The sequence below is a fragment of the Xenia sp. Carnegie-2017 genome, unplaced genomic scaffold (assembly GCF_021976095.1).
Source record: "Xenia sp. Carnegie-2017 unplaced genomic scaffold, XeniaSp_v1 HiC_scaffold_22, whole genome shotgun sequence".
NCBI lineage: Eukaryota > Metazoa > Cnidaria > Anthozoa > Malacalcyonacea > Xeniidae > Xenia > Xenia sp. Carnegie-2017.
In genome coordinates this window covers 5037796-5050939 of record NW_025813485.1, presented here as the reverse complement: position 1 = coordinate 5050939, position 13144 = coordinate 5037796, and the positions used below count along the sequence as shown (strand labels likewise).

Genomic DNA, 13144 nt, shown 5'->3' with positions numbered 1-13144 from the left:
AGCCGTTTGATTAAACATTTTATCAACATACTGTATATACGACAGATAAAACGTCAATAGCACTGACGTTCGTAAAAATATAAATGATACGAAAATACGTAACTTTTTCATGATTATTCACTTTCAGTTGTTCTCTCAAAAAGTGATATGTTTAATAATCCCATGAAAAGTCCTATGATGAAAACAACAAACACTATATGTATCTTCTCCAATCATCTATGCATTTTCAGATTTATTCACAAGAGTTGAATATCGATAAGTATGGACGTATCAAAAATTTTTAGTTATTTTTCTATACAAATACGTAACTCTCAGTTCATTTTGAAGTAGTTTATATATGTGGCTTAATATCTTAGAAGTTAAAACGATAATTTGTGATTTTTTTAGGTGTGCGAATTACACGTACAAATAAGCATTTTAAATGCTAGCAGTTTAGAAAAGCAAATTATGCTTAACCTTTGTTATTCGTAAAAATAAGGACAGATAGTTCGAAAACCTATGATGAAATCGACCTGACTGATGAACTTAGTTAATCAGAAAAAGAAAATGATAAATATTGCTTTTGCTTTACGATTTAGAAGTAGGGAGTTTTTAGTAAGAAGCATATAGTATGCTGACATCATACATTAAAATTTAATATATTTGTATATATGTGTATATATTTATATATTAGACTGCTATGTAGGTTTATACCTGTCGGTAATTACATTACCACGTATAAAATTTACAAAAATAGATCTGGCACAAAAAGTCCTTGCATTAGAAATTCGAAAAGCAATTTTCATGTTTTTGAGACTGGTTATCTTTTTAAACAGCGGTGACTGTTTCCAAACGGGGAATGGGGAGTAACTTTCGCCACATGCTGAATTTTTGCCAGTGAGAAAAGGAGATAAGGGGGGTTACCCGGTTCCGAGGTCCTTTATAGATAAAATTATTTCTATCTATTATCACAACCAAAATAATCATCAGGCTAAATTATAAACTAAAAATACATGAAAATTCAAAGAAACGCAGTTATACTTTTTAAAACACAATAAGACAAAAACAATACAGCTATTGCAAGAGTAATAGTTCCAGATCTATTTTCGTTTAATAATCAGGAATAGCCTACAGACCGAATTTATGCGTTGTTTTATCATACATTACCACCTCCACACACGTCGAATCCATCAATACTCCTTAAATGAATTAATCCGCCATTGGTATCAAACCGTTTTCCTCAGGTTTTAGGAACTCGCGAACTATTACATTCACCACATCTTTAATTTTTCCTTCGCAAACTTCTTTATTTTCTCTACAAGAAGAATAAGCTAACAGTCAAAAGTACGATGATATATTGACCACTACAAAAAAAACTTTATTGCTAGGTGTACCTTTTACTAGGATCAGAAATCAACTCAGAATAGTATTTGATCTTCGGTTCAGTTCCACTGGTTCTTAGGGTAGCAGTGCAACCATTATCAAAATAAAATGTAATCATCTGACTTGAAGAACTCACAGGAAGAGTCTGACAATAAAATTTAAGGAGAAATAAACAAAACACTCTTTATAGCACATAAAGCATACAAAAATTGGTGTTATTTTATAACGAGTCATCAAAACGTATGGCAATGACGTCAATTATTTCGGGTAAAAAGACATCAATTAAATTTGAATGCTATAGATACTAACAGCTTTCTTGTCAGGTTGCATGCTGTCGAATCCCGTCGTGAGATCTCGCAAACCAACGATTTGATACTTTCCACAAAAATTTGGATACTAAAATGTCAAATCATGTAGCAATTAAACAGAATTGTGATCCGCTTAACGAACAGCTAAAAGACATCAAAAAAACGCCGAAAAATTCTTTAAGGTAGGAGTCCTAGTAATTTGCATCATATCTCGGACAAATATCTTAATACATACATCGCCTTTGTTCATGATTCTGATATTTTGAAATATTTTTACAATAGTTTTTGAATCATAACAGAGATAATAGCCATTGAAGGTAACGTGAATGCCATATCTGTAAAAGGGCAATCGCAGCCAATCACTGACATTTCAAATATAACAGCAACAAAACATTAAGAGATTTATTCTTACTTGTCAAATATATTCTGCAGCTGTTGAGTCAATAATACTTGTTTTTGGGCAAGAAAACACGCCAACTCAGCTAAAACCACACATGCGCTAATACCATCTTTGTCCAGTACACAAGTGCCACACATAAAACCTTTAAATAAGCCAAGAGCTAAGGTTTGACGTAATATAAAGTACAATTGACGTGAATACAATGAAAATACCTATAGCTTCCTCAAAAGCAAAAAGTACTGTCTTTCCTTTCGACAGAAATTCATCGGCTCTATTTGCTATCCACTTGAACCCAGTAAGTGTTTCCTAGGAGTATGCAGAAAATTCGTGTTTCCTCTCAAGGTTTCCTCTTTTGACATTTTGTTTAGGAATATTCTATGCTATCGAGCACCCTTCTTTGAGCAATGGGGCTGCCTTTCTTGAGAAATGAAGTTGCCTAACTATTCATTAAAGTGTCAAAGTCTTATCACAACATTAGATATTTAATATCAGAGTGGCAAAATGAGAGTGAGTGAAAAGTGAAAATACATTATATAGCAGCTCATTCTTGAATATACTAACATTTCAAATTACGAAAAAAGAAATTCCACTGGAAAGGCTTCGTTCTAGGAAAATCCATTATCAATGGTGGAGTTAACTGTGTCATGATCGTAATTTGAAAATTAAACTTGACAAACTTTAATTTATTTCCTTATATCACCGGTTCTAAGGCTATGATACCAAAATAAGTACCACTGAAATGTTGCAGTTTTACACTCGAGAAATGATCCTTAATTCTGGTTCTTACAATGACTACAACGTAAGAAATTACTCGGTGCAAAGTTGAAACATCAGGTTATTGAAATTTTAAGAGTTTCTACGAAATAAGATGGCGATCAAATTGAGCTTCACAACTTTGTTTTGTCCTACATTTGTCAATGTCCCTGCATTTCAAAACACATTATTGCATGTGTCAAAAATATTGAAAGATATTTTATTAACAGTTAATCTTGTTTTTTAGCTGTCCCGCCAGAAAAAAATTGCAATTAAACTTTTCCTAACATTTCTCATCATTTCATTCTTGACAAAATGACTAAAATTTATTGTATTGTGGAATGAGTTGATTGAAAGACCTGATCGCTGTATCTTCAGTATCAGCATCATTAATTTTTTTATACTGATACAGCTTAAGAATGCCATCTCCGTTTTGCGAATTATAAATTCTTGACCGTCAATCAAGACATGAAGATAAGGTTGTTAAAAAATTCTTATTTAAATTGTGAAAATTAGGTGTTGCAACTAGACAAAGTTTGGTTTACAAAACATTTATGGTTCACTTGCACTGATAAACTTCAAAACGATAATTTGGTAATTATATATGAAACATTCAGAAATTTAAACTTAAAATAGGAAAAGTTTAGATAATGCACTTGACCTTCACTAAAAACCTACACTATCCTTGAATTCCTAAGAGAATAATAGCATAGTTTGTTGCTTAAGTATGGTAATTGAAACTGTATCGATAAATATTCATCCTTCTTGACAACATCATGACTACTTCAACCTTAGAAATAACCGACATATACAAAAATACAACGTGCTTCAATAAGCACAATTTTTGTGCCTTGAAGGCAAGTTGTTTTTAGTAGCTTTTGTTAGTTTCTGTCACATAAATTGAACAAAATTAAATTTGATTCCAGAAAGTGATCATTTTAGAGTAGCACAAGCTGGCATATGGATCGTGCCTAATGACGTTTATGTATGGCATATAACAGTTTTAAAGACTAAGAAGGATAATTCTCATCAAGGTTTGTCATTGATCTGAAATCAATACTGTTCAGATGACAAGGTCTTAACATTCCCCAAGTCTTAATTATCCCTTGAACATTCTGTGCATGCTTTCTGGATTGGGGGATTTGGGTATGTTGGCACCGCGCACAGAGTTATCGTGCTTTGGGAAATAAACAAGGCCAAAGTTTTTCTTGTTAAGTTTAGTAATTGCAAGTTTGTAGATACATTATTTTTTATTTGCGAATGCGAAAAGGAGAGAACTAATCAAACTTTGATTTGAAATTCATACTACAACTAAAGCGTACAAATCACGAATTTTCCTTTATAGATATCATATGCTGAGACTCAAGGCTATGTGTACAATCTGTTACAGCTGGTCAAAAATAAGGTATATATACACGAATCATGAAGATGCTATAGTTCTGCAAACGAACGATCGAAGACAACAAGGAAGCCCCAGACTAGATTAAATCTCCGACACATACATCGAATTCCAATTGGGGAACACTCAGTTAAGTAAAGCATGGAAGCCAATACACAGGGCTCATAATTACGAACGACCGTAAACGAATGACGATAAAATATACGCAGGAACTTTAACAGTTTATATAAACTTTCAAGTTTGAAAAATGCTGGCTTTGCATTCAATCTTGTCCCCCCCCCCGAAATATCTCCCCTCCCCAAAAATAGATCACTTGGACAGGTTATTCTTACGTCATAAAGAAATCCTTCCATTTTCGCCATAGTTTTTAGAATTTGTGAGGACACTGTACTGGCAGCCATTGCAACGTTTTGACCTAAATAATATGGGATATTAGCTACTTGACATGGAAATATTTTACAATTCCCTCTTCGCCAATCATTACTAAAATCCTATGTATTTGAATTATCTGTTTATATTTCTGTATGTAAAACAAAATGATTCTATCGAACTTCACTTTTTATACTAATTTTTGATTGAATACACCATCATCCGAAAATACAACTATGGGAATGTAGTTGCGTTCATAGGGGTGGAGAGGGGTGGAGTAGGGGAGGGTGGGGGAGGGGAGGGGTGAGCAAAAGCGAAACATGGCACGATAACTTCCACCCTTAACGAACAAGTTTTACGAACGTTTGCAAATGACTTTGAAATTCTCAGAACGTTATGACAAAAAATAACAAAGATTCCATGTAAAAATAATAAAGAAAAATAACAAAGAATTTAAACATATTTTTTGTTATATATATTTCAATATAACAATGCAACCTGGCATATCATTCGGGTGACTCTTCTTATGACATTCCATCAACCACCAGCCAACCAAAGTAGCAATTTCGTTTCCAGAAAAGATTTTCCAAGTACCACTAAAACAATTTATAAACATGTTTAATAAGCTGATGTGTAGTCTCTCATAAGCTACAAATACACCACAAGGACACCAATGCATATTGATACGGAAAATCAATACGGATCCTATCCTAGCCCCAGGATATATAAAATACACTTAATGTATGTTCCCGAGGGGTATAGTGAGTTTTCGCCGAGGGATACATTGCATGAGACTCAACGAAAACGAAACTCACTATTTCACGAGGGATCGTAAGTCATGTGACAACGAATGAACCAATCACGTTTATATATACACAAGCACTTATATAACAAGGATTAATAAACACAATCAGCTGCAGACTGAACTATCAATCATCGATAATTCCAGTATACGTACACTAAAATTATATTGCAGAAAATAAAGCTTCAAACTTAAGACTGACATGAAAAACAAAGCACATGTAATTGCCTGGCGTTGTAAACCGACTTATAAAAAAACAAACAAAGACGTCAACATACTTTGATTGTTTTTCAGCAACTCCCAGACGATCAGCATCAGGATCATTTGCCAATATCAGTGTGCTGCCGTTTTCATTTGCGGTTTTTACAGCCAAATCCTGCAAAAAATGATCACGAATTAAGAACACAATAACTCTCTATGGGATAGTATACTTGATGTGATGTCTTGATTTAATATCACAAATTGGTCTATCTCGTGGAATCTTGAAATTAAAGTGTTTGTAAAACATTACATTTTATCATCATGTACTTGTGCGCATGCCTGCCATGTCCAAAATGCCTGCTTACCAGAACACTTTTACCTTCTTCTGGATTAGGGTATTTAACTGTGCTAAACTCTGGATCTGGTTCAATCTGGAATAAAATAACAGCAAAACATAAAAGTAGTTTTCTATTTATAAATAAAACTTTTCCATTCATTGTCTTGTCATTCAAGCCAAACTAATGCATAAGAACATATTATTAATGAGCAAAAATGTCGCTGTTATATCAAACATGAATATTTGTATGTACAGCAGCTGCTTGATAAAGCTACGCTTCACTTACTTGCTCTTGGACAGAAACAAAAGGCTTAAGACCAAAAGCAGCAAAAGCCATCTTGGCATACTCATACCCAACGCCATGAACTGGCGTGTAAGTGATTTTCAGCTGACTTGACTCCATCACATTTCTACGTACAAATTGGACATTGAAGCCATTATAAGTCAACAACTTTCAGATAAATTTACTTCACTAATAATGGAAGAAAACTGAACATGAAAAAGAAAATCAAATTGTCAAACACATAATGGTTTTCACAAATATCATTGCTTGTTTTCTCCTCTATTTATCGTCGAAATAAAATGCAATTAAATTTAATATTTTTTACATGATCTTGTATCAGAAATCTTCTGAACGATGCAAAATGTGATTTGATGGAACTACGTACCTGTAATGGCATAGTTTCATAATATCTTCAAAGTACAAATTATTTATATCCTCAAGAGGATTAGTTCTGTGAGGACTGGTCTTAATCAGGTCTATTTCCCATGAAGATTCCCAAGGTTCAAGGTTTTCCTGAATACATCTGGAAATATGTGTATCGTGTGGCGACTTTATCTAAAAGACAACACAAATTATAAATTATAAACACCAAGTCTGAATTATTTCTTCTTGACGTAAGAAACATTGATAGTTCAAAAATCTAAGAAAAATCGAGTAGATATTTCACAATAACTTACTTGTGCACCATTATCAAGGTACACCTAGAATAAAGAAAAATGTAACAGCTTTAAAAATTCATTATAATGAAATACGTACGTTTAACAAAATTTTATTTTGAATCGCCTTAAACAACATAAAATAAGTAGTTCGATACACACCTTATAACCGTTGTATTCTTTTGGATTATGTGAAGCAGTGATCATGACTCCAGCAGCACATTTATATTTCTTGACGGTGTAAGGCTACAAAACATAAACGTATGTATACTTTGTTGTAACTATCAGTAAAAAGTGGAGATAAAACAACTCATATAATGTACAACAACTACCATAGAATTTCTAACCATACCACGTAAGGAGTTGGCACTATTTTTCACTCATATAATGTACAACAACTACCATAGAATTTCTAACCATACCACGTAAGGAGTTGGCACTATTTTTCACTCATATAATGTACAACAACTACCATAGAATTTCTAACCCTACCACGTAAGGAGTTGGCACTATTTTTCACTCATATAATGTACAACAACTACCATAGAATTTCTAACCATACCACGTAAGGAGTTGGCACTATTTTTCACTCATATAATGTACAACAACTACCATAGAATTTCTAACCATACCACGTAAGGAGTTGGCACTATTTTTCACTCATATAATGTACAACAACTACCATAGAATTTCTAACCCTACCACGTAAGGAGTTGGCACTATTTTTCACTCATATAATGTACAACAACTACCATAGAATTTCTAACCCTACCACGTAAGGAGTTGGCACTATTTTTCACTCATATAATGTACAACAAGCACCATAGAATTTCTAACCATACCAGGTAAAAAGTTGGCACTATTTTTCACTCATATAATGTACAACAACTACCATAGAATTTCTAACCATACCACGTAAGGAGTTGGCACTATTTTTCACTCATAGAATGCAAAACAACTACCATAGAATTTCTAACCATACCACGTAAGGAGTTGGCACTATTTTTCACTCATATAATGCACAACAACTACCATAGAATTTCTAACCATAGTACGTAAGGAGTTGGCACTATTTTTCACTCATAGAATGCAAAACAACTACCATAGAATTTCTAACCATACCACGTAAGGAGTTGGCACTATTTTTCACTCATACAATGCAAAACAACTACCATAGAATTTCTAACAATACCACGTAAGGAGTTGGCACTATTTTTCACTCATATAATGCACAACAACTACCATAAAATTTCTAACCATACCACGTAAGGAGTTGGCACTATTTTTCACTCATACAATGCAAAACAACTACCATAGAATTTCTAACCATACCACGTAAGGAGTTGGCACTATTTTTCACTCATACAATGCAAAACAACTACCATAGAATTTCTAACCATACCATGTAAGGAGTTGGCACTATTTTTCACTCATATAATGCACAACAACTACTATAGAATTTCTAACCATACCACGTAAGGAGTTGGCACTATTTTTCACTCATATAATGCAAACCAACTACCATAGAATTTCTAACCATACCACGTAAGGAGTTGGCACTATTTTTCACTCATATAATGCACAACAACTACCATAGAATTTCTAACCATACCACGTAAGGAGTTGGCACTATTTTTCCAAATAAATGCACTTTAATTCCTTGACTCAAGAATGCAGTTGCAGCCAAAAATGCATATCTGAAAAATATTTCAAAGAAAACACTCAACAGAGTACAAAAGTTAAACGTCCATCCTATTGGAGACTTTGTGCTAGTCCGTGTAGGTCGTCATTTTGCACACGGTGTCGGCCATTGGTTTAATGTTGAGTTGAGCTAAGAGTTAACAGTTTTTACTTGTGTAACTAGCCCAGAATGTGTAAATGATCAATATTTATTACTTTTCTATTTACATTCCAGATTGTTTAATGATCAGAATTTAACACTTTTGTATTAACATCAGGAATCACATTAATCATTACCACTAAATACTATTCTGTTGAAATACGGGGTCTTTGAATGATCTTTATAACACTATTTATACTTTTCTAACGACATTCTGGATCGGTAGTTATATATAACTAATTAATACTTTGTTTCACCTTTCACTGTTATGTCTTGCATCAAAACCAATAACAATGCCTTTCTCCTTAACGTTAGAAAACAGATCCTGAACATACTTGCAAAGCCCCTAAATGACAAACAGATTTTTTTCTTTAGTAACTATGGTATAGATCTGCCAAGATTACAAACTCCGATGAATACAAATTCTAACTACGTTTCTTCGCAATAGCAGAGTTAAGATGTGAAAGCCCCTGTATAAATTACTAATCACCTGATATCAGTGGCGCCGGCGGCATTCTATTTTTTTTGAGGGTGGGGGGAAGCAAAATGACATTTACATATATTACGCATTATTATATATCACTGACATTTTCCAGTTACACGTCACTATGGGAAATGTTGGAGTGGGGTGGAAGAGCAGTTACCCTTTCATGCCCCATGCCTGGGATGATCTTTAAACTTGTTTTGGGTATTTTGCTAAATTAAATTTATGATTGGTCGTGGTTGAAAAAAACCAATCTTAAAATTTTTCATACTGTTTTCATATATTCGTTAACTCTCATTTATTGTTCATTCATGTATCATGAGGCGAACATCCATTGACTTCATGGCAAAATAAGCAAAATAAAACATTTTGATAAAACCTATCACAAGCTATAGTCTAAATAACCACTCGTTGTCTTGTTGTCCACGGTTTCAGTAACGGTGTCAACGGTTGTCAACGGTGTAATGCCTATGGTTTTGTATTTTACACTTGGTGGGGGAAGGCCAAGCCGATAACAATCATTGAGTTAGCGAGTTTGAAAAGGCTTTTGTTGAAACAAGCTGAAGAAGACAGACAGCATGCCATTAATATATGACTCAAAACTTGCGCAGTCCATTCAACCAACTAATAATTTTTATACCAATCAACTGGATCTCAGTGTACTGTTTTAGGAGGAACAAATAGAAAATTATAATTCATTTTGGATAGAAAACTGACTTAAATAAATTAATTAAACTATTGGCTAATAACCACACGCACCATACTCGTAATGCAATTCATGATAGAGAAAAAAGTCAACAATTATCACGAAATAAATTCTCATTTCTCATTAAACGACAACTAGGGATCCAAGAGTCGTGCAAAGTTTTAAACAACAATTTTAGCTTTTAGTTCAAGTTAATCTTAAATATTTTTTACATTTGTAATATACAGTACACATCCTTGATCGTTCAAACTATAACTCTCCAATATATTTTTGACCTATTGTATTAATCGATTTTATAGCTATAGTCTCAAAATAGCGGGTGTGATTGGGTGTAAATCGTCAGTGAACAAACCTGTGAAGCCTGAATTACAGTCAAATCGTTCATATACGTAAAGCCAGCACCCATTTTTGATCGAAGGCCTATAAAGGAAAAATGTTTCGCATCACGTGATCTCATAATGATGATGAACAGATTTTAACAGGTAAATTTTGGAGGAAAGAAAATATAAACTAAGTCCTAAATAATGGACGACGAGTTTGGAAACAAAATTCTTTCTAAATATCGTGAGATAGCATGAAGATTGGATGAATATGAAAACTTGTTAGTCAAAATGGAAACATTTCCTACCAGCAGTTCCAAAAGATATTCGGCTACAGAATCGCTTGTGCAGCTCATCATGATTTTTATCAGATATAAGTTTCTTTACCTCCGCTACAGTCTTGGTGTTCTAAAACATAAAGTGTATGTATATAAATAACTGCACCATACAAACAATAAAAACGCTGCATGCATTATACACAATACATAGATCATAGACTATACACATTATATAGAATGCACGCTACACAAGCTATCACAGGCTAAACGGGAGTTTTAAAACTCTTTCTATAATGGTTATGCAAAAAGGAACGATAAATAGCGAGATGTTCAGATGGTTTCGCTTTTAAAAATTCAAATATTATACTTCTAACATAGAATAAAGAGTTTCAGAGTTTCATGTAAAATGCCCTGTTTCCACCATCTTTGCATTTGTTTTAGAAATATAAATGAATATTGAATGACATATATTTGACGAGGATATGCACATTGAATGTACACTTCATGTGTAAACCATAAACTTGTACCGCTACATTAAGGATCTATTGGTGATTTGTGAATGACCATGGCCAAACATATTACATATGCGTAGCAAATAGTGAATAAAGGAATCATCCTATTTATAAGAAAGGCTTTTCTGTTGAAAGGTTTGGTATCAGATGAAAAATCTACTTTTGAAAGACACCTTTTGAAAACTATATTTGCAACCAAATAAAAACAATGACAAAGTTTTAGGAATGGTACGGGTCTTTCTTGACAAACTAAACCACGTGAAGAGCAAGCACACAACGCCAGACGTTGAAACCGAAAGAGCGAAAAGATTTGCAATTTTTCTTAACTGACTATACGCGCTAGGATTTATTTAACGACAAAGGAGCAATTAAACAGAACGGCGCAAGGAAAGACATGATGTATGGATGGGACGTTTTTAGTTTGTGAATAGGTCCTACGAGGCTGTCAAACAAAAATAATTTCTTAAGATCTCGAGGTCACAACACCAAGCAGGTGAGTACAACGCATCAAAAACGAAGGACTAAAAGAAAGTAACCATTTAACCTTTTAGCTGTACAGTGCGGACTTCCCATTAGTATTAAAATACTCTGTCAATACCAATGCAACCAGCATTCGTGAAAGCAACAGTTTTGAATCTGTATGGCAAAGTCCTGCCATAAAACCTTACACCAGTGGTGACGCAAAGTCTATCAACTTAGGGAAAATTCTGACGTCATAATTTATAGTTGTAACAACAAGGCTCCTCTGACTTAATTCAAGTTCTTCTAATAACTCAAGAATGATAAAACCCATTTAAGTCAGATCAAACACAACGTAAGATCAGACCTGATGATACTTGTACCTTGTATGGATTTGAGATTAAGAATGATTTTAAATTGGTTTTTACAATCCTGAAATTGGGTCTAAATACAGCATACCACAAGACAAAGGATGAAACAGCTACATTCTACAAAAGCAACCATTCCTTCTTGAACACAATATCAGAAACATGTTTCACCAATTAATTCGACATGGCCAAGGGCCACCATATTCAACTTTCTTCAACACATCAAAGAACAAAGCATTGAGAGCATCAATTATTGCTAGGTTTCAGTAAAAATCCAAAAGAGTTCAATGTATACATAACCGTGAACTAAATACCAACAGATCACATTGGTCAACTTTTCAATTTTGTTTTAAATTCAACATTGCTGCTGAATTGCCCTAAGTCAGAGTGAACATTATAAACACTAAAACCACATTAAGTTTTGTGTGGCACATAACAACTTATTGCCGCTTGAAGATTGAACCATATTGAACATTGATCCTTAACTTTCATTCTTATGCTGCGCTTAAGTCAAGGAACAGGTCAAGGAATTGTAAAAGATGCAATGATATATTGATAATATATTTTTTAATTTGCTGACCTACGTAATGTAGGCTCGTTTACCTCAACTTTAGAAATTCGTCGAAATTCTATCTATTACAGAATCCTACTCTGGAATTTCACCCAGGTAGCTGCAATACCAATGCATCATTGTATGCAAATGCATTTACGGCTCAACAATGTGCCCTTCTGGGTATCACCATGGTGACTCCTGCACTGGGGGCACAAGATGTATGGCTCATATATTACTTGGAAACATAAATGAATTTAATGATTAATTTTGGTAATGCTTTTTACAACTAGTGTATTTTCTACACAGGTTGTCCTTTTAATTTTCATATGGAGTGATGGAGTGTACACGTGAACGAGGTGATGCGAAATTAATACAAACTTTCCAAAATATTTCTTCCTCAGTGACACAGCATAAAATTGAAAGATTTTCCTCTCAAAAAAGCCACACAGCACATACCTTATGCTATAAACAAGCGTATTACCTTGTCCATTCGAAGCCATTCATTAATTCCACGGTCAATCTCTCCATTTCCTGTTATATTTTTAGATGTAACAAGCATTTCATTCTCCATTTAAATACTCTGAAATTGCGATATTTTCAACATCAGAGTAGAAAAATAACAACAGAGGCCAATACAATTCCTAAAAGCTGTACAGCCTGCCAAAGCTGGAATGAATTGCACAAGTCAGAAATAAAAATGTCAAATGATAATTCGACGAATTTCCAAAGTTGAGGTAAACGAGCCTACGTTACG

The 13144-nt window shown here is 33.8% G+C and overlaps 1 protein-coding gene across 1 annotated transcript; it reads right to left on the bottom strand.

Annotated features, from left to right (window-relative positions):
- Window positions 1-5: 5 nt before the first annotated feature.
- On the bottom strand, window positions 6-13123 carry LOC124445386 (glucose 1,6-bisphosphate synthase-like). Its single transcript, XM_046996107.1, has 19 exons — window positions 12872-13123; window positions 10529-10628; window positions 10253-10320; window positions 8968-9056; window positions 8483-8567; window positions 7033-7116; window positions 6892-6915; window positions 6600-6769; window positions 6218-6341; window positions 5960-6025; window positions 5672-5769; window positions 5090-5187; window positions 4555-4637; window positions 2283-2376; window positions 2083-2212; window positions 1906-2005; window positions 1672-1758; window positions 1374-1507; window positions 6-1294 (listed from the first exon to the last, which is right to left on the bottom strand). Exons 1-19 carry the CDS (start codon window positions 12959-12961, stop codon window positions 1189-1191), a joined length of 1830 nt encoding a protein of 609 aa, XP_046852063.1. The 5' UTR covers window positions 12962-13123; the 3' UTR covers window positions 6-1188.
- Between the last annotated feature and the right edge of the window lie 21 nt (window positions 13124-13144).